The following is a 24,716-nucleotide window of genomic DNA, read 5'->3' on the forward strand; positions in this document are numbered from 1 at the left end:
TCTGTTGAAATTCTGCTGTTTCAGTAGCCTAGTGACAGTCATTGTCTTTCATTTCCATGTGTGAGTTGAATCCAGAGTCAGAAAAATTTCTTCTTTGTTCCCAAACAATAGGGCTGTGTTGTTTTGCATGATGACTCCGGCTTTTCAGCCGGTGTGTTGAGCTTTGCTTTTTGCTGTGGTCCCCGCCTGGTGCTCAGCAGAGGCTAGAGAGTACCCACAGTGAATCCTGGCAGTTGTGCAACACTACACACGAAGTAAAACTCCTTTCTAACCCCTGCAGGCGATCAGTTTACACCCTGAATGACGAGATTTTGATTACCCTTATCTAAGCTACAAATACTGTTAAGGGAGGTGAAATCAGCTGGCTCTGGGAAGGACTATCACAGCACAGATCTTGGTGGCCTTTGGAGGCTCCAAGTGCTTGGCAGCTCCAGGGGATGTCGTGGTGCTTTGCCATGGGAAGTCCTTTCAGTGTGCAGATGTTACTTGCTGAAGCCTTGTAGATCAAAACCCAACTCCTGCCATCTCCAGCCTCACAATTTTCAATGAGCAAAAACCGCCCAGGAGAGTGTTGACAGTAGGAATGGCAGCTGCTTCCTCAGAGTCGGCAGGGAGAGCCTGTTGCTCTGGTGCTGGATCTCCCTGTGAATGCAGAGACCAGTTCCAGCCTCCCCAGCCCCACATGGCATCAGTTACAGCTTGGGGAGCAGCTCTGCTCTCCCAGCAAGCCTGGTTTCCCAGGGCAGCTTTATTCTTCTGTGAACAAAAGTTGTTGAGCTGCAGGGAAGCTCCTGGCTGGAAGGTGTGTCCTTTCCACAGCCAGACTGAGGGCTGGAATGAGACTGGATTGTGTGTTGAACACTCAGCTGCATCTCTCCTCTGGGTTCCTCTGTCTTATATTTCACTTCTAGAAGAAAAGTACGTTTAAAAAAATTCAGTGCAGCTTTAAGCCAGCGCTGCTTGCACTCCTCAGCTTGATTGGAGGGAAGGAGAATTGATAATCAGTTTTCAAGGTCAGGAGAGATCAATAGGACCAGTTAGTCTGGTGTGCTGTTCAAACCAGACCCCAGACACAGCAGTGATTCCTGAACCAGGCCTGCCTGGAAGATAGCAGAGTTGTTTTGCCTCGTGGTAGGATCTCTCACACCGCAGGGATGAGCTCCAGTATAAGGCTGGGGATGAATAGACTGAATTAGGTGTGACCCAGAGGATAATGCAGCCTTCTGCATCTTAATGTATCCATCTGTGAAATGCAAATAATGATAGGGGAACCCTGCAGGGATTCATTAGTCCTTTGAAGATGGCATGTGTTACATGCTATTATTGTGATCTTCCGAAGTTGGCCTCATCCCTGCCTTTTGGACCTACACCTCTCACTGTTGCTCACTTCCTGATTCATTTCCCCCTCCTCCCTGGTACTGTCAAGCCAAATCAGCAGTGGCAAAGGGCTGTCCAGGCCAGTCAGCCACATGTCATGGTGGCTCACGGCCTGGCAAGGGCTGCAAAGGTGAGGCTACTGCTCTGGTTCAAGCACAGGGGGCTGGAAGTTGCTGCCATGGCATTGCAGGTGTGACAAGGACACCCAGGAGCTTTCTGTGCTGGAGGATGTATGAGGAGCATGTGGTCAGTCCATAACCCAAGATGCCTATTCTGACTTTCAGATCAGAGCTAAAAAGGTGGATTTGGGTGGGAAGGGAATCCTGGTGACAGGGAAGGGTGTGACTCATGAGGCACTCACTCCAGAGGAGGTTGCAGCAGATGCTGGATTTAGGGGAAATTCTCAAATGATCTCAGTGCACAGAGATTTGCAAAGCAATTATTCCAAAATTAAGTTTATCTGCTTTGTCTCCTTTTGGTAGAGTAAGTTAACTTGACACAGATTTTTCTTTTTTTTTTGAGTGTGTTTTATTCTTCAGTAAGGCCTTGCTGTGCTCTGGACGTGCTTCTGAAGTGCTTTTTACTGAGGCTTTGTGGATGCATAGCACTCACTGTGCACCTGACTCTCAGAGGGCGATGAAACTGGGAAATTCCCATCATTCCTGTCCTGGCCTCAAGCAATTCCTCCTCCTTGGTGAGCTGCCAGAGAGGGAGCAGTGCTCCAGGATGCTGGGAGTTAACACCTGCAGCATTTTCAGGGATGCAGCCAGGAGTTGTGACCGTCCAGCAGCTGGGCTGCACACCCAACACCATGCTGGGAGCTCAGCAGCCTCTGGGGAAGGATTTTTCACTGTGTCAGGCTGCTGGAGCTCTGCTTTGGGCTCAGGAAGCCTGTCCTGGCTGGAGGGAAGGGACTGTGGTGGCCTTGAGTACCTGCAGTGACAGTGGGATGTCAGGATGACCAAGACTTGTTTCCCTGGAGGTTCTGGGCAGCTCCACCTGGGAGCTGCAGTAGCTGAGGGTACAAATGGGAGCTCTGGGACATGTGGCTATTACAGCCCAGAAACTCCAACTCACTCCCATCAGCTTGGGGATCACTGGATTCTTGGCTCATCAGCACCTGGATTTTGGTCTTGGAAGGGCAGGCAGAGCTTTGTCCAGCATCATAAACCTTGTTCTTGCATGGGCTGTGTGGATGAGGTACCTCCTAAGCTCTGCTGAGATGGGTGAGACTTGTAGCTCCTCCTGCAGCAGAGTCTAGTCCAGAGTGGGTGCACAAATGAGTATCTTGGGCAGGAAACCATCCTGTGTCTCTGAAGTCCCTCTTTTTGGAATGCCTCACTCTGGACGTATAAGAGGGTAGGTTTGGGTTGGATATTAGGAAGAAAGTCTTCTCTCTAAGGGTGGTGAGGCCCTGGCACAGGGTGCCCAGAGAAACTGTGGCTGCCCCATGCCTGGAAGTGTTCAAGACCATGTTGGATGGGGCTTGGAGCAACGTGGGATAGTGGAAGGTGACCCTGCCCATGGCTGGGGGTGGAATGAGATGGGCTTTAAAGTCCCTTCCAACCCAAACCAATCTGCAATTCTATGAACTCATGGAAGTTGAAGAGCTCTGGATTCAGCTTTGGCTGTGAAACAAAACACCATTTACTCTGTGCTTCCTTTGTTAAATGTGCCACACAACTGTCTCTTCCCTTTTCCCCTAAGGATCTCTGGCTTGGAGAGGGACATAGTGGTCGGCTGGAAAAGAAAGCAGTTTCAATATTTTATAGAAATTAGGTATTGAGCAGTGGTGCTGATGGGGTTCCTCAGAAGAGGAGAGATGGTGGGAGGTAAAAATTGCATCAATCACGACAGAAAAGTACATCTGTGGTGGGAATATTGGCATGTCTGTAGTTTTATGAGGGCAAACAGTGCTGTGAAAGGGACTGGCACTGCTTCCAGGGAAAAAGAGGGTGAAACATGGGCTACAGATCCTTATCAGGCCTTTTTGTCCCACTGTGTGGTGGCTTTGGAGGCCTGACCCAAAGCACTGCCTTGCTCTGGGGTGACAATGGGACAACACAGCTCATGTCCTCAAGCATTTAGGGCAATTTCAGAGCTGCTTGGGCTGGAGGCTGGCATTCAAACCGTGAAGAGCTACCAAAGCACAGATGGTTTAACAAAACCCACAAACCCAAGCAACCAAAAAAAATCCCCAAGCAAGCCCTCCCTCCACCGCCTTCAAAAAAATAATCCCAAACCAAACAACACCCCCACCATCACCATCCCAACCAATTATGCTGCCAGGAGGCTTTTCCTTGGTAAAAATATCCCTAAGTGATGTTAAACCCATTAGGAAGGAGGTGATCCTGCCTGCAATACAGTGCCCTGACACTAATGAGAAGAAAAACAACTTCCTGAGTGGACAAGGCATCTCAATTATTTTTCTGTCTGTAGATATATTTCTGTGCAGGCTGTGAAGGAATGAATTATGGAAACATCCGAAAAGGGGAGAATGGCCATAGGAAAAGGAGTGTGATGTCCATCACTAATTGGGGTATGAATCATTCGGCTGCTTATTGGACTCCCTTCCCATTCTCCTCAGGTCCCTGGGGAGGGAAAAGGCTGCTGTGGCTGTGTCCTGCCTGCCACAGTGCTGGCCCAGCTTGCTGGCTGTAGGATTTTTGTCCCAACCTTTTGGGTTTTCAGCTGCCTAGGGGTTCCCTAAATTTCATGTTATGCTTCTATTTTCTCCTGCATTTTCCTAGTTACTCCTTCATGATTATTTTTATCCTGATTCCTGTTTTCATAGCAGAATGTGGTGAAAAATAGACCCAGTGAGAGCTGTCCTACCAGGCACAGCATCATTATATGCTGTTTACTTTCCCCAATCTTTTAAGTGAGACATGAACAAAAGATGCCTTTGCAATATCTCTTCAGCCCTCAGCTGCTTTTCTCAGTGGCATTTTCCTCTCCAGGTGTTTGGCATAGGTTTTAAAATTAAGATTGGCTAGGGGCTGTGCTAAAAATATATTGATAAAGCATCAGGATCATCTCTCTTCCAGATCCAATCCTATGGGATATAAATTCCTATGGAAATTAATGGGCTGTCTGGATTGCAGTGCAGGATTGAGACTTCACGGTGTAGATGGATCAATATGGTGAAAATCGATCAATACAGGCAATCAAGTGAGTCAGGCAAGGTTTATGCTTAATACACTCCTGCTGTCATCCCTCATTGTGCCCAGGTTTGTGTAACTCAAGCACACACAAGCAAATCCTCCGAACCATATGGTTCTGCTGGGTCCTCTCCATCCCTTCACATTTCCTACCATTGCTGGGTCCTTTTAGGAGATTGTGGTTGTGCAGTAGAAATTAGGCTGGGAATCCTTTTTATTTTTCTCCCCTCTAGAGTTTTGTTGCTGAGCATGGAGCTGGTTTTGGCATCAAGGTGTGTTTGGGACATTCTGAGCTTCTCCCATGTGTTGGTGTGGGTATAAGTGGTGGACAGGGGGCTGCAGTGGTGGGAATGTGGGAGAGATGGGGTGGTCACAGGGCCAGTGTGGGATCAGGACTTGTCTCTCCCTCTCCTTTTCCTTGTCACCCTGCACTGCCAGGCTGGGAGCTGCTCTCACCTGGCCAGTCTGACCTGATCTGGCGCCCAGTCTGCTTCCTTCAGGAACAGGGCAGTCAGCTAGCTGTCTTAAATCAGGGAATTGTTTCATTTCTCTGTAGGAATAGAACTTTTGGAGGAAAAGAAAATTTTAACAACAAAACCCTTTTTAAAAATGCACTTCCCCTTCCCAAACCCTCCCACCTCATGGCTGACTCATGGGCAGACACTTCAGTAACAAGTAACATCTTTTGTTTCTGTCCTTCAGATAGATTTCCAAGCTCTAACCACTTTTAAACTACCATACACTTTTTTGTTGCTTTTTCTCTTCCGATTCTCCTAAGGATTTACTGACACATGCTCTGTCAGCTTAGTTTTCCTCTCTTCCTGTTGGCCTCCCCTCCAATTCCACACCCAAATACGCATACAGAAATTATCTCATGATTCAGGACAATACACGGCTCTTCAGATCTGCCGTGAACCATCTGCATTGTCCTTGGGCAGTTTGCTACTGTATTGCAAACTCTCCACTGTGAACCTGCGCATGATTTTGTTTGGAGTTGAAAAAGAAATATTAGGGATGACCACACTCAAAATTAGTGCTGTGCTGGCTTGGATTTGGCTCCAGTTGTGAACACAAACAACTGTTCTGATCTGAGAAACGTGTGGCAGCAATTTATTACAAGAATTTATACTGAGCTCTGCTGGCCTTGTCTGGCCAGACACATATGTCATGCAGAGCTATGTTTTCTTCCTCATCTTTTCAGATGGTGCTGATCTGCCTCTCTGCACAACCACAGCCTGTGCTCAAGCCCCTCATTGCTCTGGTTTGCTTGACTGACTCATTTATCCACCCCTTTCAAACCTTGCAAATGACTTTTCTCTCCAAATTCTTCTTGTTTCACTGGAGACAAGGCACACAGCTTCTTCCCACGTAAATCACATTCCAAAACTTTGATATCATCTTTATTTTCCTCTCTCGAGACTCCTGAGAAGCCCTGTGCAGGATGATTACTTTCATCTTATCTCTTATTTGGGAAAGACCAGAGCAGGGCTGCTTGGCTGGACCCTTTGGCATCAATAACAACACACCTCAAAGAGCAGCATCTGTAATGGTCTGCCAGGTCCCGCCTGGGCTGAGAAAAGCTTTTCACTAATAACGCTGCAACTGTTTTTTTCTGAAGACAAAAGGGAGAAACTGGGAAAGGATGAGGATTTGGCTGTGTGGTTTTATCATTAACGTAGGTGCTATGAGAACTGTAGCATCAAACCCAAAGAATTTCAACAAAGCCTCAAACTGATGTTTTTCAACCTTTCCTGAATGTTTACTCTTTAGGTTCATACTGAGGTGCTTTAATAAAAACAGACTGACTTCCAGAGGTCTGAGTGACCTGGCCTTCCTGTTGTCTCTTCTGCAGACAAGTTATTAGAATAAAAGCCCTTTCAGCTATTTTGTTGAGATATGAAAAGGTATTTGTGGTGTGATGGCTGGAGTCCCGCTGTCTTATGGAACCACGCTGAAGATGGCAAGAATCCCTCTGCCTGTGTGGGGGATCTGAAGTGATCTATTTATAATTTTCTTACCTTGACAAAATGCAGGGAGTGACTCAAATATGTCTCATCCTTATGGAAATTAATTGTGTTAATGGGATCATTAGAATTTAGAGTAGTGTCAACAAACCGGTTTTTGCAGCTAATGATGGTTCTTGGGCAGGTTACATCATAAGGAAGGCGGAGAACCTGGACATCTATATATATGTGATCAGCCCTGAGCCCCTTCTTTGGGTTTCACTGAGCAATGCTCTAGTAGAGTCAACGTAGGCAAACAGCTGCCACCACCCTCACCATGAAAATAGAAGGTGCCTCGGTGGTCCTTGCTCTGGCATTTTTCTGCTTCTTCTCAGGTTAGTAACTTGTGGTGTTCTCCGTGCTGGAATCTGGGACTGGCAGAGGATGCAGCCTGGGAGTGCCCATAAAGACAGAGAGAGGATTAGAGAGCCCTTGTATTTTTAAGATGCATAGTGGTATAGCAGAAGACCACCAATTTTTTTGCTGTACTACATGTATTGGTTTGATATAACATGTCTTGTTAACTGCTTTTTCTTTTTCATGTGGAAATAGTGAAGTTTTATTGGTATATAAAAGCATCTATTTTTACTAGAATTAGCAGTTTAAGAACAAACGAAAAAGCCAAACCCCCATTTTTCTAAGTGGGAGAATACCAGTTTCCAACCAGACTGAATTCTTCCATAAAAAGCCCAACTTTGAACAGAAATGTAATACAATTTTTTTGTAAATTCAGAAAAATGGTAATGTCTTGTCAACACTTGCTAAGGAAGGCATTTTCGCATGGCTGCAGTAATTTGGCTACAATAGATAGACTTCAGCAGGAGCTGTGTTTGAAGCAATGGTCTTTCAATTTTCTGCCTGTTCCTATTGAAAAAGAGCTAATGGAAGATTTCTTGACAGTTCCTTGCAATGCCACTGATGATACAAAAGAGGATGAACCATATTATACCATCTTTAAGTGGCTTAGTAAAAAGAAACGGCTGTCAGCTACTCACCTGCTGACTCATTATTAATTTGATAATTTGTGTGAAGTACTGCAAATGGAATGGGCCTTGAAAAGGAATTTGTCATTTTGGACAAACAATGTGATATGGCCTAGCTCTGGTATCCCAATTTTAAGTGATGGTGAAGAATGCCAAAAATGTATGTGTGGGTTTGATGCAACTACCAAGGCAGGGGGTGTAGAATAATGGAGAAACAGCTACTGAACCATCCTTGGAACCTGGATTTTAAGCCTGAGAAAAGAAATGTAGTAAAGGAGGGCACAAAGACACAAAAAAATGGATGTTATTTTGCATTTGAATGACAAAAAGTGCAATGTTCCAGAAAGGACTGGGCATTAGAGACTGTCTATCAGTGTGAAATAATGCATTGGATTAGCTTTTATCAAGAGGTATTTGGGTGGATTAGGACACTGCATCAAGTATTTTAATTAAATGCTTTTGCTTTAAAATTTCCCTTCAAAGATTTTTGTATGGTTTCATTGTTGGTTTTTCTGTTGCAGATGTTGCCAGTCAAGCTTCGATTAAGGCGAGTCCAACCTTTTCTATTCTGATTCTCCCTTTGTTTTGCCAACTTACACTGCTTAATGCATGCTCTGAGCAAAGTCCATTTAGATGCACTATACTTAGATATTATAATGCTTTTTCAGTGGTGGAAAAAGCAGTGAATCTCTCCATATTTAAAAACAACACTTAGGTAATACAGCAACGGCTCCAGCTGACAGTGTGTGTTTGGTGCACGATGCTCTGATCATATCCAAACAGCTCTGGGCTGGAAGTCTCATGAAGTGATGTTAGAAATGGCATGAATTACATTTTTAATGATATTTTAGAATATAGCTTCTGATCCAGCAGAAACCCCTGCTTCCGATAATTCCTGAGTTTCATAATTAAAAGAATTAAGGCAAGTCCTTTGAGTCTCAGAAAATAATTTGATTCAATGACTTAGAAGTCAGTTCCATTCATGTTTTAATCAAGCAAGCTTGTCTCCTTGGTAAAGATCCTTTCGGGAAACACAGTAGCCAAAAATAACTAAATGGTTCATTGCTTCTCCCTGGTCTGCATCTCAGCTACCCAGCAGAAGATGCAAGGGGCTGCTGCAACGTTGCACAATATTACTGCTCTGCTTCCTGAGGGGGTTCTGCTTTTCTGTGCTTGTCTTGCACATGAATCACTTTTCAGTCGCTCTGGCCCGTTCATTCCTCTTGCATCCCTCTGGCACTTGCAGGGCTCTATTTTCTGCTCTTGGCTAACTTTATAATGTGCAGTCGTCCTCTGTAGTGGGTAGCAATTTGCAGCTGTATGTAAATTAAATGTGTTCCCTAAATATATATTCCTTTCCCCATGATTAATGGTTCTTGCAATGGGTTTTGAACTTTCTCATTGCCTTTTCTGCTTCGGGAGCCTCGAGCAGGGCTCTGGGCGCAGCCTGTGCCACGTGTGGTGTATGGGCAGGAGGAGTGTGGTTTGTGTGAGCAAACTGGTGCTGTTGAGAGCCTACAGCACACCCATAAAAGATTCAGTGAGAACAAACAGTTCTCAGGATCTTGCTGGGAGCCTCCACTGATTGCCCTCCTCTGTGCTTTTCAGAACGAATGCAGGAAAATTTGGTCACTTCTGCGCAGTGGGAAGTATTCCTGTCCCATCACCAAGGAGGTCTTCAGCAGCCCAAATAACAAAGGAGACCTCAACAAGTGCATGATGTGCCAAAGGCTGCTGTGAGTATCAGCTGCCTGCTGGCTCCAGTGGCAGCCCTGCCCACCCACAGCATGTCCTCTCCTCCCACAGCAGGGAACCAGCTCTCAGGAGGCTCCGTGCTATAAAGTTGTTGCCCCTGGCCAACCAGACCAGTCTGTAGTTCTTCAGCAAACCTGTGAACCCAGTAGCTCTCTCCAGCTCATCACATGTTGGGGATTCACCATGGAGTGTGAGGAACAAATGCAGAGTGAAAATTTACACAGTTGAGCTTCTTGTTTCTGTGGATGGTGTTTCTTAGGATGGAGAGAGCTGCATATTAGGCAGGGAGAAAGGATGGCACAATGCCCCCAGTGCAGAGATGTTAAACACCCTGGGCATGTGTCAGGGAGCTGAGCCCTGGTGCTGATCTGCGCTGCTGCCTTGTGCAATGGGGAGGTGGGGTTGGCGGGACTGGCCTTTAATCACCCTCTATTTTGGCTTTGTGTCTGAGCACTGCACGCTGCCCTGTCACTCACACCTCCGTTTCTTGCAGGGAAAGAGACTCAAAAAACAAAGGGAGTGGTGGAGAGGCGGACAGGAAGGTGAACTCCTTGGGAAAGGTGAGGTGAAACATCTGTGCCGAAGCCAGTTTTATTGGTGATGGCATCGCGTCTGCTGCCTCTGAGCCGCTGCCCAGGGTGCTTCCTCGTCTGCAGCGTGGGAAAGGGCCTTGGGATGCCCAGCCTTGGGAAGAGTGTGAGGCTTTGTGCTATCCACCAGCATAAAAGAAACCAAAATTCCTGGCGGCTCCTCCCAGGCAATCACGGCACCTCCGGTGTGTGCCTGACCCCGAGCCCTGGCTGAGGAGGATGCCTGCCTGTTTATAAGGCACACCATTGGCATCTGGCAAATATTTAATAGCAAGGTTGGCGCATGTGAGCTCTGACTAGGGCAGGGTGTGGGAACAGGCTGGCTCTAATTGTCCCTTGTTTATCTTGTTGATGCACCTGGCTGGTTTCTTTTACCCATAGCTGTTTTTCTAGATAGCAGGTCTTTATGTGGAGGGAGCTGTCCTTTTAGCCTTGGGTTTTTATTCTAGATGGGAGTGAATTGGTTTCCATCAGATAATGTTGGTTGTGGTGATTGATTTATTTATTTTTTACATCTGGTTAAGCAGGGTAGCTTTCTGGCTCTTGTGTGTGTGCACAAATTAAAGGCTTTGTAAGGCATAGCTGTCCTAAGGGACATCTTTTTTTTAAGACATCTGACTTGCCAAAGTATGGTCCTGAAGGCAGGACAGTTTTACAGCATCAGGAAGAGACCTACACTGAATTTCTTTGTTAAGCCATAGATTTTCTGTCTGGCTTTTGGCAAGTAATTTTCTAGGCTTGACTTCCCCATCTGCAGAGCTGGGATAAGCTATCAAGCCATCTCCTCTACATGGTGTGAGAGGAAAAATGTCTTGCAGATCACATGGCAGATAAGGTTGTAAGTGCTGCATAAACGGACCTAAAGACTTCACGTGTTCCGTGTGTTTCTTACACTGCAGACTTGCCCTGAAAGTTATGGGAAAACTGTTCAGAGGAAAGTAAAGGCCAGGCTGAAATGCTTAAGCAGGCTTTGCTACAAAAGCCTTTTGTGAAATAGAGTGCTTTGGTTCAATTAACATGTACCATCATGTTAAGTGGAAGGTAAAAACACCCACCTCTTACTCTCGTGTACCTGGGGATAGGAGGTGTTCAAGGATTATATTTTGTTTAGGCCTGCAGCTTCATTTTTTTACTGTGCATGGGTTTTAAATTTCTTAGCAGTACGTTCTCTCATGAGAGATGGGAAAACCGACTTTCTCATCTGAAATTCACTGAAACTGTGGATTTTATACTCAGAGCAGAGCTTAGGTCCTTCGGGCAGGATCTTGCACGTGTTATCTATTAGAAATAGCAACAAGGCTGCCCTGGATGCAAAAGACAGATCTGCTCATCTAAACATACGGATTTCTTTGTTTTATGCTGCATGTTTTGGTTTTCCACCGAGTTACGCCTCAAGGAAGCAAAATAACATTTGAAATGTAATTCGTTGGGTGGATAATCCTTTGTGGATTTGCGGGAGATGCGTCTCTCCGTCAGCATATCCGTGTCAACCCATGCTTTTGGCATTTGCACAGGATGAGTGTCGGGAGTTTCGGGATCTGTTCAACAGAGGGAAACTTTCCTGCACCAGGGAGAACGACCCTGTCCGGGATGCCTCTGGGAAGCAGCACAGCAATAAGTGCATCATGTGTGCAGAGAAGTTGTGAGTAAAGGAAAGGAGCGTGGGATTGCTCGCACCAGCGCTGGGGAAACCTCTCCTCCCTGGAGCACCCTGGTATTCACTTTCTCATCTTCTTCTCTTCCAGCAAAAGGGAGAATGAGCGGAAGTTATCTAAAAACAGACAAGGAAAAGATAAGGTGAGATTAAAGTATTAGGCAGGTCAATATAGGACTTTATTGGATTTTCACCCAAGACAGAGAAAGGCAATGTTATTCTACTCAGTTGCTCTTTCTCCTCTGACTTAATTTAGAGATCCACTTTCCTTACCCTCCTTATTTCTTATTCATGCTCTTGAGTGCCTCAAGTGAACAGCTTGTGCCTGAATATTATGGTCTGCCCTGCTGACCTGTGGATCTAAGGACAGGCAAATCCTGACAGAGCAGGAAGCCAGGTGTGCTGTGCTATCCCGAATTTCAGCTCACAGGTGGAGAGGTCAATTCTGCTGAGGCTGCTAATTAGGTGGAAAAGAAAAATCTGTGAAAGGCCCTAAATCTGAGCTCTGCACAGCATAAGAGATCATTGTGTTCTGGGAGATGTCAGCCTTGCATGATCTCTGGGCCTGTGGCTCAGTTTTAGCTTTTTTTTGTTGGAAACTTTGTTCTCATGGAGCTGTGATTTGCCACCTTCTCCCTGGCATGCTGCAGCCACCATGTTGCTGTGCACTGATGCTTTGCTGGCAAAAGCAGCCCTGTAAAAGGGAAAATAGTTGCTTTCCACCAATTTCCTCTCGATTCCTGCTATGGTAGGGGCTGGTGCGGCCCCCTTAAGCCTCAGTCTTGGGGATAATCCTGTTTTAGTGCTTTTTCTAATGACTTTGGCACCAAAAAATAGAAGTGTAAGTGAAATTTGCTGATGGCAAAGCTGGGAGGCAGTATCAGCAGAGGAGGATCAGCAGATCACTCAAGACTAATTGGATAGTGCTGAGGCCTGGAGTAATAGAAACAAGATAAAATGTAATGGCAGTAGCAAGATCACACAGTCAGTGATTAACAAGAATTCTTACTCACTGGCTAGAAGTGACAAAGGATAAGAAAGCCCTGCATTTATTAGCGGGTCAGGGATGTGACAGGCCGTGAAAAAGGCAAACGCACGACTTGGATGTACTCAGTGAGATTTTTGCAGCGGAGGTCAGGCCTGAATAGGGCTCCAGAAATGCTGGGTCAAAGAGAAAATGTTTGAGAGAAGCTCTTAGTGGAAGGAAGATCTGTCTGCAGAGAACTGGGCTGCTGGGCTGGTCCCAGGGATTAAGGCACAGAGGGGCTGGGAGAGCTTTCCTGGGCTTGTTGGGAAGGGAAAGCATGGCCTGAGCTGTGCAGGGTTGTGAGCACACGCTGGTGGTGGGGAGAAGCAGTGAGGCTTGTGGGGAGCCCCTCTGGAGTGGATGCAACGCTTCTTTCTGGTGGGACAATGCTTCATGGCTGTTGGCACAGCAGCAGAGGCTCATCCAGGGCCAGATCATCTCTGCTATCCCTGCCTGGCGTGGCCCTAGGGAAATGTGGGGCTTTGTGCTCGGATTGGTTTTCCAGCACTACCCTCGTGGGAAAGCTGAGGAGCTGGAGGCTGAGGTGCCCTGGATGGGATGCAGGACAGCACTGGGGAAGCCTCCTGTTGGCAGAGGGGTTGAGGTGGTGTAAACTTCTGAGCAAAGCAAAGGATAAGGCCAGTGACCTGCCAAGGGCCTTCATGCAAGCTAGCAGGACTGCACAAAATGGGCAGAAAATTGCGAGCACTAAAATCTGTTTTTAAGAAGAAACGGGTAAGTGGAAGTCACTTCCCTGTCCTTTGTACTTGCTGATTGGAGCTGCCTATTGCAGTGTGTGAAACAGTTGAAATTAGGGGGACTGAATGTTTCCATCCATGTTACATAACAGGGGCAGGTGAACATAGTTTCTGTACAGCAGTTTTGAACAAGGAACAAATTAATCATCCACTCTCCAAACAACCTTCCTGTGCTTGTGGACTATTGAGTATGTTTGCATTGTGCTTTTATGTTTTAACTGCTGCTTCTTGATTGACACGTCCCAAAGTGTGGCTGGTTTGGAGGATCCTATGGGCTTTGTAAAGAAAATTATCTTGAGCTACAATCTGGGAAAAGGCTGTAGCTGTGTGTTAAGGATGTTGGGAGAAAAGGGAGTGACTTCATTACCGTATCGGTCACATCACTGGCATGCTTTGGATGGCCCAACCAGGAGAATAATAATTAGTGGGACCATACTAGAAAACTCCCAACACACGTGCTGTGCAGGCAGAAGGACCCGGAATTTTTCTGACTCACCCCTCTGTTTATATGCTAAGTGGCTGGTACTGCACATCCTCTTCTCTCACCCCCACCCAGACTCTCCTGTGATGCATTTGTGATAGTTCCATGCTTTTCTGGCAGGAAACCCCAGGTTTCTAAGGATCCGATCAATAAGGCAAGGAGGACAGAGTGCCCTAACCCTGCCCTCCTTCCACAGGATGACTGCAGCGAGTTTCGCTCCCAGTTTGAAGCTGGTGGCCGCCTGTCCTGCACGAGGGAGAACGCCCCTGTCCGGGATGCCTCTGGCAAGCAGCACACCAACAAATGTCTCATGTGTGCTGAGAAGTTGTGAGTACCCCTTCCTCTGAGCAGCGACAGCAAAGAGGGAAATCTCTGGCTGCAAAAGTGCAGCTTCTGCCTGTGAAGCTGCACCTGGGCAATGCCTGGGAGAGTCCTGACTCCCAGTGGCCCTCTAAGAGATGCTCTGGCAGTGGGGTTTCTCTTTGCACTTCGCTGTCAGCACTAAGGGCCCAGGGGCAGGTGAGAAGCAGTGTGGAGTAGAGGAGGAGAAGCAAAGTTGACAGAGCAGCCCCTTTCCCAGGGGACTGTCAGGCATGGGCAGCTCCTGAGGAGTTTCCCACATGTGTACTTTGCCTTCCAGATGCTCTCTCTCTACTCCCATAGAGCATATGCAGAAGCAGCCCTGATATGAAAGCAGCCACCTGGATCCAGGATGTAGCATACAGTGGGAATGGTGAGGAGAAAGGGAGAAGACTTAGGGGTGGGAATTAGGAACAGGACCACCAGGAACAGGGACTGTGGATGGGGAGGTGGTACCTAGTGGCAGGGCACTGGCTTACAGGGCAGCCCTGGGTGCTGGTGGCACTCACACTACCATAGCACTCCATTTTTTTCTCCTCTTCCCTTCTTCCAGTAAAAAGGAAGCTCAAGCTCAAAGAGGGGGTGGAACTGTCCAGCGCAACAAATTGCCCCCTTCAGAGAGGACATACCAGGTGAGATGGAGCTTGGAGCCTATGATGAACTCAGAAAGGGTCTGGTGAGAGTCTGTGGGGTCTGGATGGCCAGGGACTGCCTGTGGTCAGCCTGGGGTGATCAAGGCGCTTAGGATTCTGTGGCCAACTAATGATGGAGGAGAGGGTGGTTGGACCTGGGTGTGAGCATACAAACTGGACTCATTTGGGCCTGACGGAACAGCCCTTCTCACTTTCCCAGTGATGTGATGCTATATGAGAGACAAAGGGCGGGTTCAGACTCCCCACAATCCTCTAAGCCCTTGGATGATAACATTTGGTGGGCATGGGGTGCATCAAACCTGTTACTTTAAGAGCAGCCCTGTCATTCTTTGGGTCTGGGAGGATGAGGGGGAGGGCAGGAGCTGCTTTAGCTTTGCTGCTTCTCTACTTGCATAAAAGTTGTTGTTGAGTGTGTTCTGGCCCTTTTGCAGAAGAACTGTGGTGGTTCACGGCAGGGTGTAAACGAGAGGCGTCCCTTCTCGGGCAGAGGGTGAGTTCAGCAGCACCTGGGGTGGCAGCCTGTCCCCACAGGCACCTCCAGCCCTGGCACTGGTTTCTGCCCCCTTCCATGTACATGTAATTTTTAGGGGTGGTTAGGAGATTAATAGGAGCAAGAATGGTTTGACAGCACAGGAGCAGCACGGTCTGGGATGGAGCAGTGAATGTTTGGTGCTTGCTACAGCACTTCCCACTGGCTGAGCTGATGATGGGGAAGAGACACATAGTGGGGCATGTTTCTCGTGAAGCCCTTGCTCCTTTTTGGCCTTGATGTTGTGTGTATGAAGCACCAGCGATTGCTGTGCTCAGAATCCATCTCGGGACACTTTGTCCAGCAAAAGCTGTCTCCTGGCAGTGCACACGTGTGTGCCTGGCCCTGGCTCAAAGGCAGTGCTGGTGCACCCTGTGGTTTCTGGGCACTGGTCAGGCAGGTGCTGTTTGTTTTGTAGCTGTTGGCCCTGAGCAGGACTCAGCTGCTGCTTTTTCTTGGGCACACTGAGATTTCTTGCTTTTGACTGGTACAATTCCTTCATGTCCCCCTTCCATCAAGTGCTGCCAGCAGACAAAGGGGTGCAGAGCCCTGGGGTGGTGGTGCACTCAGACTGAACACAGGGCAAAGCTGTGTCCTGCTCTTGGCTCCCTCCCTTTTAGCATGTGGCTGGGGGGGCTTCTCACCCTCTCCTATCTGGTGGGTGGGTGGATGCCATGGTGCAAACAGCCCTCCAGGAGCTGTGGGGGTTTGCAGGGAGGGTGGGTTTGCCCTCTGCTCCCCGTGTTTGGGAAGAGTTGGTGATGAACTGTATCTCTGCTCTCTCTGCCAGCCCACAAGGTCAGCGTGGCAAAAACTGCAACCAGTCACCCGGCCGCAAGTCACAGAGCAGAGACACCGCTGAGGACCCGATGGTAAATCCACCTCCTGCCCCTCGGGTGGCAGCTGTGTGGGCAGAAATGAGGACTTCTCCCGTGGGGTGCTCCTCTGCTGGTGCTGCACCACCCCTGCTCCTCTCCCTACAGCTGTTCCCGTTCTTGCTGTAACCCTGAAGCTTTTCACTTGGCCCCATGTCCCTGGAAGGGTTTGAATGAGTGGAAGTATCTGTAGCCTGCTTGCAAGCCCCTGTATCACCTGGCACTGAAGCAGAGGGAAGGGCTTGGCTCCTTGTGGAAATCCCCCACCTGTGGGGCATGTGGGTCTTGAGCTCAGGTTGGAGTCCTGCCCCACATGTGGCCAAAATGGGGTGAGGAGTGCTCCCCCCCCCCATGCTGAGAAGGTGCTGAGAATAAAGGCTGTGGTCAGAGCAGGGTGGTGGAGCTGACCAGGGAATGAGGATAAGTTAGGCAGAAGGAAGGAGTGCTAAAGGGGGAAACACTGAGTGGTAGATGACAACTGTGTAAGGAATAATGTAGGAGGAAGGTGGGGGTGTCTGCTCTCCCTTCTCATGAGAAGAAAATGGAATAGCTCCAACAGAGCTAAAAGTGGAAAATGTGAACTAATAAGAGAAAATAAGTTACCGTAAAAAGGGTGACTAAACTGTGGATCTCACTATCACAGGGTGTTGTCTAGAGGTAGGATGGTTAAAAAAAATACCTGATGTTTTAATTCCTCCAGCATTTTCATACAGTAATTTAAATAGCATTTTGGAAGAGATAGGAAACGTGTTTCTATGGGTTTGGAGGGATCTTACTACCAACTGTCTTAACTCTCTCTGAAGCCTCTGCCGCTGACCAGTTTTAGAAGAGGGATATTTGAGTTAAAAACCCAATAGATAGTTCAGGTACAGCAATTTTGGTGCATTCCAGAGGAAGCATTAGGTGTAATAAGGCCAGTCTGCTTCAGGGCTTAGTGGTATTTACTGGTAGCACTGGAGGGGCAGTGATGCTGACGAGCCTGACAGACCAGAGGTGATTCAGGGAGCAGATCTGCTCCTCTCCTCTTTCCAGGGCCACCTGTGGGTTTTGTCACAGATAATTCCCAGAGCCAAAGGAAAGGTGGCACTGGCGGCTGGCACCTGCGATGTGCGGGGCTGCTGGTGGGGTGGCCTCCTGCCCTGGGCTGTGGTGCAGGCAGCAATGTCTGGTGCGTAGGAAGGCATCCAGCAGAGGATTGCAAAGGTCAGCATTGTCTGCTCTCACGTCACTGATGATTACCCCGGTGAGGGAGGAAGCAGCACATTATGGAAATTAGCAAGTGAAGTTTAACCAGCAGGTGCTATCACAGCACGCCAACATCACCAAAACCTCCCTCTGTGCTGCGCGGCATGAAATCCTCCTTCCCTGGGGTGCTTCCTGCCCCGTAGGGCTGCTGATAAGCCATCATTTGTGTGCTAAATGCTGCATCTCCAGGTGGAAGGGGAAGTGGAATGTTCTCGCAGTCCCATTGCACCATTTGCAGCTGTTGCAACACATCTTGTAGCACCCGGAGTGGGGTTGGGAGCCCATTAGTCACTTCTTTGTCTTTGTCTTTTTTGGGATCCCGGAGCTACGGTGGGGCTGAGGAAGGGGCTGTGCGTGCCAGGGAACAGGCTGTGCTATCCCTGACCTCTGCTGTCGGAAGTCTGCTATGACCGTGCAAACACCCGCTCCGCTCTGCTCGCAGGGTGCGAGAGGCTTTTTAGGATCCCTGAAGGTTCTGTCAGTGCATCCCGGCTGTGCCACGTGTGGTTTGTAGGGAAAACTGTGCCTAAATGTTCCCGTTGCCATGCTCGAGAGGAAGCAGGAGGGCACCCCTCATTATTCATAGCTGCTCGTGTCTCTCGGCGCGGTGGGCGTCAGGAGCGCTGCGTGTCGCACCGCCCGCGGGCAGCGCCAGGCTGCTCCAGGCGTTCTTCCTCCGTTCTGGCCAATGGGTTTCATCTCAATCCCTGGAGATAAAATGGTATCGACGTACTCGTGTGGAAGACTAGGTATGGGTGGAAGATGATTTTTGTCTTGTGGATGCACTTTGAGAGAAATAAACCTTGCCCTGGACCGTAGTGTTGGGGTGGATCAGATGAGAGGGGCACGAGGGCTCTATATCCCAAAGCTTGGCTGACTGGTCCAACAAGAGACATGATCGATCTCCAAGCCTGGCTGGAGGTGTGGTGGATGTGATACAGGACAGAGGGGCCCCATGCAAGGCTTGGTTTGTGAGCACTTTCAAGTCACATAAAGGAGGGTCTTGCCAGTGAACCGGCATCAAATGTGATTTTTTTCTCTCTTCAGCTGGACTGTGATCGAATTCTGCATGGGGTAAAGGGTGGAAGGATTTTCTGCAGCGAATCCTCACAACCAGTCTGTGGCACTGATGGGAAAACATACAAAAATGAATGTGACTTGTGTTCAGCTGCCATGTGAGTAGGCGGAGAGATTTCAGTAATACAGGGCCATCCACCATTCCCGAGTGTCTTTTGCAGAACAGTGTTTGTTTTGATACATCATGACTCACTATCAAGTGTGTCCTTGGTGCTTTGCTGTTAAGCAAACATAGATCAAAATGCCTGAGATTAATCTGATGACAGCTAATTAAGATACACAAGTTGCCAGGGTCCCCTATTCCCTCTCCACCCAATCATGAGATTGTTTGGGGAGTAACAAATGCCGTCGCATTGGAAGTAGCATCAAAGCATTAAGGAGCCCACAGAGGACTGTCATGCCGGCAGCTGGGAGCTGTGGCATTGCAAGTGAATAATAAGCAATGTCTTGTCCTCCCTTTGCAGGAGAGCTTCAAACTTCATCACGGTAAACTATCGAGGCGAGTGCCAAGAGCCTGCCCCTGAAGTGGTAAGCGGCAAACCACAGCTGGGCTGCCAAACATCAATCTCTCCCTTTCCCCTGATGGAAATTCCCTGTTGGCACTGCCTCAGCTGGTGGTGACCCGATCCAAGCAGCCGCAATAGGGAGTGAGGAATGAGGCGTGGCTGGCAGTCAGCAGCTGCCCACTGTGCCCTCCAGCAGGAGCTGGGCGTCCACACCGTGATCCCACTGGCAGGTTAACAGAGTTAGCTTGTTCCTTCAGCTAGCAGTGGGCTAATTAAAGGCATGCTCTGCAGCTGCTCTTCAGCCACATTGGTTGGGAGGGAAGAGAGGTATTGAAGCCCCTATTTCTATTTTGTTTTTTTCCTGGAGTGGAATGTTGCCAAGATGTGGAGAAAAGAAAGTGTCTCTTGGCTGTGCGTAGCATCCCACTTCACTCCAAGTGTCTGCTGAGGAGCCAGCCTGGCCCCTGCACCTGTGACAGGATCATTAGAGCCCCGGGAATGGATGCTCATGGTCCAGGTGTTTAAATACAGGTTGAGACTTGGATTTAATACATAACCTGGGCATAGTCTCCATGCTTTGCCTAGGCTGTGTGATAAGAGTGTGATGTGTCTGGGAAAACAGCTGACTTTCTTCCCGGAACTTTGATGGAGCTTGAAAGACCAGAATTATATAAACCATAAAGGGCTTGTTCCCTAAATAAAATCCAGGGAGATGGATGGGAAATGAAGATTATTCACTAGGTAGCATGCTTTCGGGAAAGGTTTTGAGCCTTGACATCTTGTGCAATCACATAGCAGATGAGTTAAATATTTCTCAGTTGTGCTTTGTCTTTCTACCAGTGGAAGCTGGACAGCCTCCAGCTCTTGGATTTGCAGCCAGTGTCTCCCAGTTTGTGACTCTGTGCACAGGATGTCCTGTGGCACCTGGGGAGGATTGTCCTCGTTGGCATGAACTCTTGAGAAACTGAATCTTCATCCCCAGAGAAATAGATTGGTTCCCACTCTAAACCAATACAGAATCCAAATATTGAACCTACCAAAGAGATTTCTGGGAAGTTTTGAATGGGAACATTGGCTTCTGAGTGTGGATGTGGTATCTGTGTGTTTGTAGGCACAGAGAGCTGTGGGGTATGAGAGAGCCATCATGCCATAGTATCATTTCATGCCTTCCTCTGCTCGGTACCAGGACACCAGCAGATCCCCAAAACACACTAAACATCCTGGCTCCTTTTCCTGTCTTCTCTAAAACAGCAGTGCGCTCTAAACTTTGCTTAAAGTTGAAGAAATTGCAGTGCAGAGAGAAATAATTTTGCCTGTGATGGTACTGGGGGCCTTTGTGCCTCAGTCTTCAGGGAGATGGAGCTGCTGTTGGCCTGTGGGTACAGGGAGATGAGGCACTATGTGAGTCTGGTAGTGACTGTGTCCAAGACAGAATGAGAATGGATACACCATGGCAACTGAAAAATAGAGAGGATTCCCACAAATCTCTGCCTGGTCTGGAATTCCTTTACTGCTTCATGTTTCACTGAGCTGTTACAGCTCTTGAGCCCTTGCAATAAGAGGGGGATGCCATTTACTGAAAGTCAGAGAGCTTGTAGCTGTGTTAAGTATTCCAAGGAGAGATGGATGCAATTAAAAGTTAAGGTGATAAGCTTTTTTTTTCTTGATGCAAGAAAAGCCAAATAAAAGCCCCCCTCCCCCCTGCACAATGATTTATTCTTTATGTTTATTATGTCACCTGAAGAATCAGCCTGGAAATTTATGGCAGTTTATAAACAATGTACAAAGCAATGTTATTTTCGGCACTGAAATTCATACTCCCTTGCAGTATAATTAATTTTTCTCACTGCTGAAGATTCAGGCACTCAATATATGCTACTAAAACCTGGAGGAAAGCAGCTCCAGCAGTGCTTTTGGCATCAGAAATGGGTTTAGAGAGTTCCAATGTGCAGAATGTGAAATGCTTTGGAGGAAGATAAGAAATTGTTACCCAAAAATTGTAGTATTTCCTTGAGTTGTATTTTTAAATTATCCATGGAGAGTGCAGGGTTGCCTGCAAAAATGTGTGTTAAAGCTGCCTCATCCCTTTGCAGCCCAGTGCCTGCATCCACTCCTGCCTGCAAAGCTCCAGCTGGATTTCCAGGTGTTTCTGGCAGCTCTGGTGACCTGATGGCCATCAGGGAAGGATGCTTGTGGGAAGGGTTGGGAGCAGTGTCGTTTGAGAGAGATCTGACACTAAAGGGTGTATCTGGGTATGGCTGGGGTGCAAAACCTTGCTGCAGAGAGAGCCTGTCCCCACTGGCCAGCGTTGGGTCTCACCACCTTCCCTGGGAGGTCCCTGCCATAACTGAATTACTTTGATCCTGTTCTGCTTTACTGATGACAAACATAGGTCGGCATCCTGGGTTTAGATATTTTTTTTTTTTTGGTAAGTTAACTGGCTGGTAGGTCCTGCAGGGCTATGTCACGTGGATGAATTGATTGTGGGTCTTTCCAACACATTTGACTTTTCATGCCGCATATCTTGCAGTTCCTTTACTTGTTCAAAGGTTTTTCCCACTAATCACCTGGGCAGTAGTCACCAGCCTGCCCACCCTGGTCAATAGATCAGGGGAAAAAAGGGTTTATCTTGTTTCTCCTTTTTTTTTTTTTTTTTTTAACCTGTTTCTCAACAAACAGAACTCCCAGGTTTGCAATGGGCAAGTCCCAGTTTCCTTACAATGCGCTCTGTTTTGCCACGCTACTTTTAAATGCAGTGAAAGGAGGGAAAGAAGAAAAGCAGGACCTTTCCCAGATTAGAAAATAGGTGTGGAAAGCAGCTAGCTGGAGGTTGAAATTAGTCTTGTTTTCCTCAGCTGGCAGTGCCCCAGCCTGCCTGCCCTTGTGCCAGATGCTGCTGCAGTTGTCTTACGTGGCAGTGAGCTGGCCTGAGGGGCTGTCACAGCAATACCAGGGTCACACAGCAGTGCTCAAGCTTGGGAATGGGCTTATTTTTTTGCTCTTCCTTTCCAGGAGTAATGGAATTCAGACTGCCAGCAAACACCAGGGATCAGCTGTGACCAAAGGTACAGAGAGAGAGGCAGTGACTTAGCCCTGCTTGGCCAGCCTGTCCTTTGGGGTTGTGTTTCACAAGGGTTGGAGTGTCCCACCTTGCTCAGACAAGCGGCAGGGCTGGGACAGAGGGTTCTGAAGACTTTTGCTCTCACTGTGACCCTGGGATAGTGGGGCTGAGCCTGTGGGGACTTGCAGTAGTGGGCTCTGCCCACTCCTTTCCTCCACCTCTGTTTTTTCAGCCAAGCTGTCCCTGCAGAGCAGGGATGATGCTGGCAGAGCTGTCCCACATCCCAGCGAGGCAGGAATGGCCCAGAGCCCTTGCAGAGCATGGGAACATCACAGCTTTAAGGTTTCCCCATGGTCCTTTCAGGTGCCTTTGCCTTCTGGGACTACAGTAATAAACAGTCTGACCTCTGTCTCTGCAGAGCAAGTAAAGGAAGAGTCGATGTCGAGCATCAGGGGAGCTGCCGAGTCCTCAGGAGTGCCAGAGCTGCCTTCATCCCCTTCTGCAGCAAACGGGGCCCGTCCTTGCTCAGGTGGAGGGCGAAAGGCTGTGGGGACTCAGTGGTGTCTTCCCAGATCTGCCCCGTGCATGTGGCTGCAGTCGCTGCCGCCTCGCTGTGTCTTAACGTGCTTCTCCAATAAAGATAACTCCTCAGCTTCATGTCACTTGTCCTCACTCAGCCTCAGGGGAGGGACACACGAGTCTCCACTCTGGCCTTACACCACGTGCTCCTTAGGCAGTGAGCACCCTGAGGTGCACCAGATGCTGTAAATACCTGGTGAAGATGTTGGACCCAAGGGGGCAGAGTATGGTCTGGGGTTTTGTGAGGAGGGGTCAGGGGTCAGGTTCTCTCTGGCTCATTATGGGATCTTGGGTCAATCACTTCACTTGCCCTATCAGCCCTTTTCTCCTGCCTGTAAAACAAACATTTAAAAGATACTTACCCACCTCAGAGGGTTGTTGATTTGTTTGGTTTACATTTGGAAATCTACAGAGAAAAATTGCTTTTAAAGCACCCAGTGTCTTGAGCTGGCACTTTAGATGATGCACTAAGTGTTCTCTTCCAGGCTTCTTATGTGAGGCACTGGGAAATCCAGACCACAGTTTGGAGCAATGCTGGGATGTAGATACGTGTTCAGTGGTCATGTTAGAAGATGCACTGAGCCCAGAAAGGTCTCTGGGATTTGGAGGTGTGAATTTGGCCAGTATCTCTTGCTGTGAGAGGGCAGAAGCAGAGATGGCACCCTCAAGGCAGCACAGGAAGCTCAGCCATTGTGGTGGCCCGTGGACCACCGGCTGCTGGGTCACCCTCTGCCTTGGCCTGAACTTCCCTGTAGGCTCAAGTCGATGCCTGTCTCAGGAACCATGTCCTGAGAAGGACAGAAGGGCCCTTCCTTTGGGGTTCTGGTGCTGGGGCAGATGGAGAAGTGAGAAGTTCCATGGTATGGAATGGTTTAAGCTTTTTTAGGAAAAGTGTTGTTTTGAGGTGTAACTGACCTACAGATGATTCTAATTCATTTATATTCTGAAACTATGTTCAGATAAAGCCAGGCCTCTGAGCCAAGGTTAGCCCTGTGTTTTTGGGGTCAGTGGATCTGCAGATGGGGTAGGCTTTGCAGAACAGGAGACACTGATGGTGAGGTAACAGAAATCTGCTGCTGGTTTGCACGTACTTCCTGTACTTTCTTTTATAGCTGATACTTAAAGCAAATAGGTTCTTTATTTGTATAAACTTTATTGCAGGATGTTTCCAGAAGACCTTGAATGAACATTTGCGGTGTTTGAGTCCATTTGAGCTGTGACCTGATCTGTAAACAATTTTCTCTTGCAGATAAGGCTGAAGTGACTTTCAGATTTTGACAGGATTTTACCTCATACCAATTAATTTCACTCCCACCAAAGATGTAGAATTCTTTCAATAGTTATCAAATCCTCTTTTTCTACTGCAGTTAATGAGAATTGATTTTTAAACTCTCAAAATGCTTATGCATGCATCATGTTTTATTGCAGTTGATAATAACAAAACCTGATTTTATTATGAGTAAACTCTGCCCTAAGTGGTTGTTAATAGTGTGTATGCTTATTTCTAACGTGAGCAAACACCATGATTTAGAAATAAATTATGACTGCCTCTTTCTGCATGGAAAATCCCCTCACCAAGTAAGAGTCATGTAGGGTGAGAGTCACCAGTTTGGGGCTGGTTAGCTGTTTTGGGGGATGCAGAGTTTGAGCTGAGATGAAACAAGTACACTCTCGAATGTTATTTATGCAGCCTGAGAGTGAGGAATGTCAGACAGTAAAAATGTTCTCTGATGATGTCTGCTCACTGATTCCAGCTAACATCGTGTGCAGGGACATCTACATGATTTCATAAAAGCAGTGCACAATTTGTGGCTTAAAATAAATTCTTGCAAATGAAAATCAGTGCACTTAAAAGATACTATGATTTGTAGTGATTTTAAGTATTTAAGTTTTCAAATAATGACCCCTAAAACCTTCATTAACTGTGCTTGAAAAGCAATAAATTGATGAAGACTGCCCCAGTAGCCTCTTCTGTCAGTGTTTGAGCACCTTCTAAATTTCTCCTGCTGCCAGCAGAAATTATCATCCACAAAAATTGCAGC

At 47.7% G+C, this 24,716-nt stretch overlaps 1 protein-coding gene across 4 annotated transcripts; it reads left to right on the plus strand.

Annotated features, from left to right (window-relative positions):
• Positions 1–6,731: 6,731 nt before the first annotated feature.
• On the plus strand, positions 6,732–22,752 carry LOC104689535 (serine protease inhibitor Kazal-type 5-like). 4 transcript variants are annotated; one of them, XM_010399691.4, is made up of 14 exons: positions 6,734–6,876; positions 8,046–8,071; positions 9,133–9,260; positions 9,773–9,839; positions 11,384–11,511; positions 11,615–11,666; positions 13,986–14,116; positions 14,703–14,781; positions 15,234–15,292; positions 16,122–16,203; positions 18,499–18,626; positions 18,993–19,056; positions 22,047–22,099; positions 22,514–22,752. In XM_010399691.4, exons 1-13 carry the CDS (start codon positions 6,819–6,821, stop codon positions 22,050–22,052), a joined length of 1,008 nt encoding a protein of 335 aa, XP_010397993.1. In that variant the 5' UTR covers positions 6,734–6,818; the 3' UTR covers positions 22,053–22,099; positions 22,514–22,752. The 4 variants fall into 4 exon arrangements, 3 of the variants coding, with proteins under 3 accessions (XP_010397993.1, XP_010397994.1, XP_010397995.1); XR_002045490.3 differs by lacking the exon at positions 18,499–18,626 and having other exon boundaries at positions 6,732–6,876; XM_010399693.4 differs by lacking the exons at positions 18,499–18,626; positions 18,993–19,056 and having other exon boundaries at positions 6,738–6,876.
• Positions 22,753–24,716: the final 1,964 nt, after the last annotated feature.

The sequence above is a fragment of the Corvus cornix genome, chromosome 13, assembly GCF_000738735.6.
Source record: "Corvus cornix cornix isolate S_Up_H32 chromosome 13, ASM73873v5, whole genome shotgun sequence".
Lineage (NCBI taxonomy): Eukaryota > Metazoa > Chordata > Aves > Passeriformes > Corvidae > Corvus > Corvus cornix.

Coding starts and splice junctions, on each gene's coding strand:
- LOC104689535 (XM_010399691.4), top strand. CDS start 6,819: ATGAAAATAGAAGGTGCCTCGGTGGTCCTTGCTCTGGCATTTTTCTGC. Junction 9,261..9,772: donor ATGATGTGCCAAAGGCTGCT/GTGAGTATCAGC, acceptor CGTTTCTTGCAG/GGAAAGAGACTCAAAAAACA. Junction 14,782..15,233: donor CTTCAGAGAGGACATACCAG/GTGAGATGGAGC, acceptor GCCCTTTTGCAG/AAGAACTGTGGTGGTTCACG.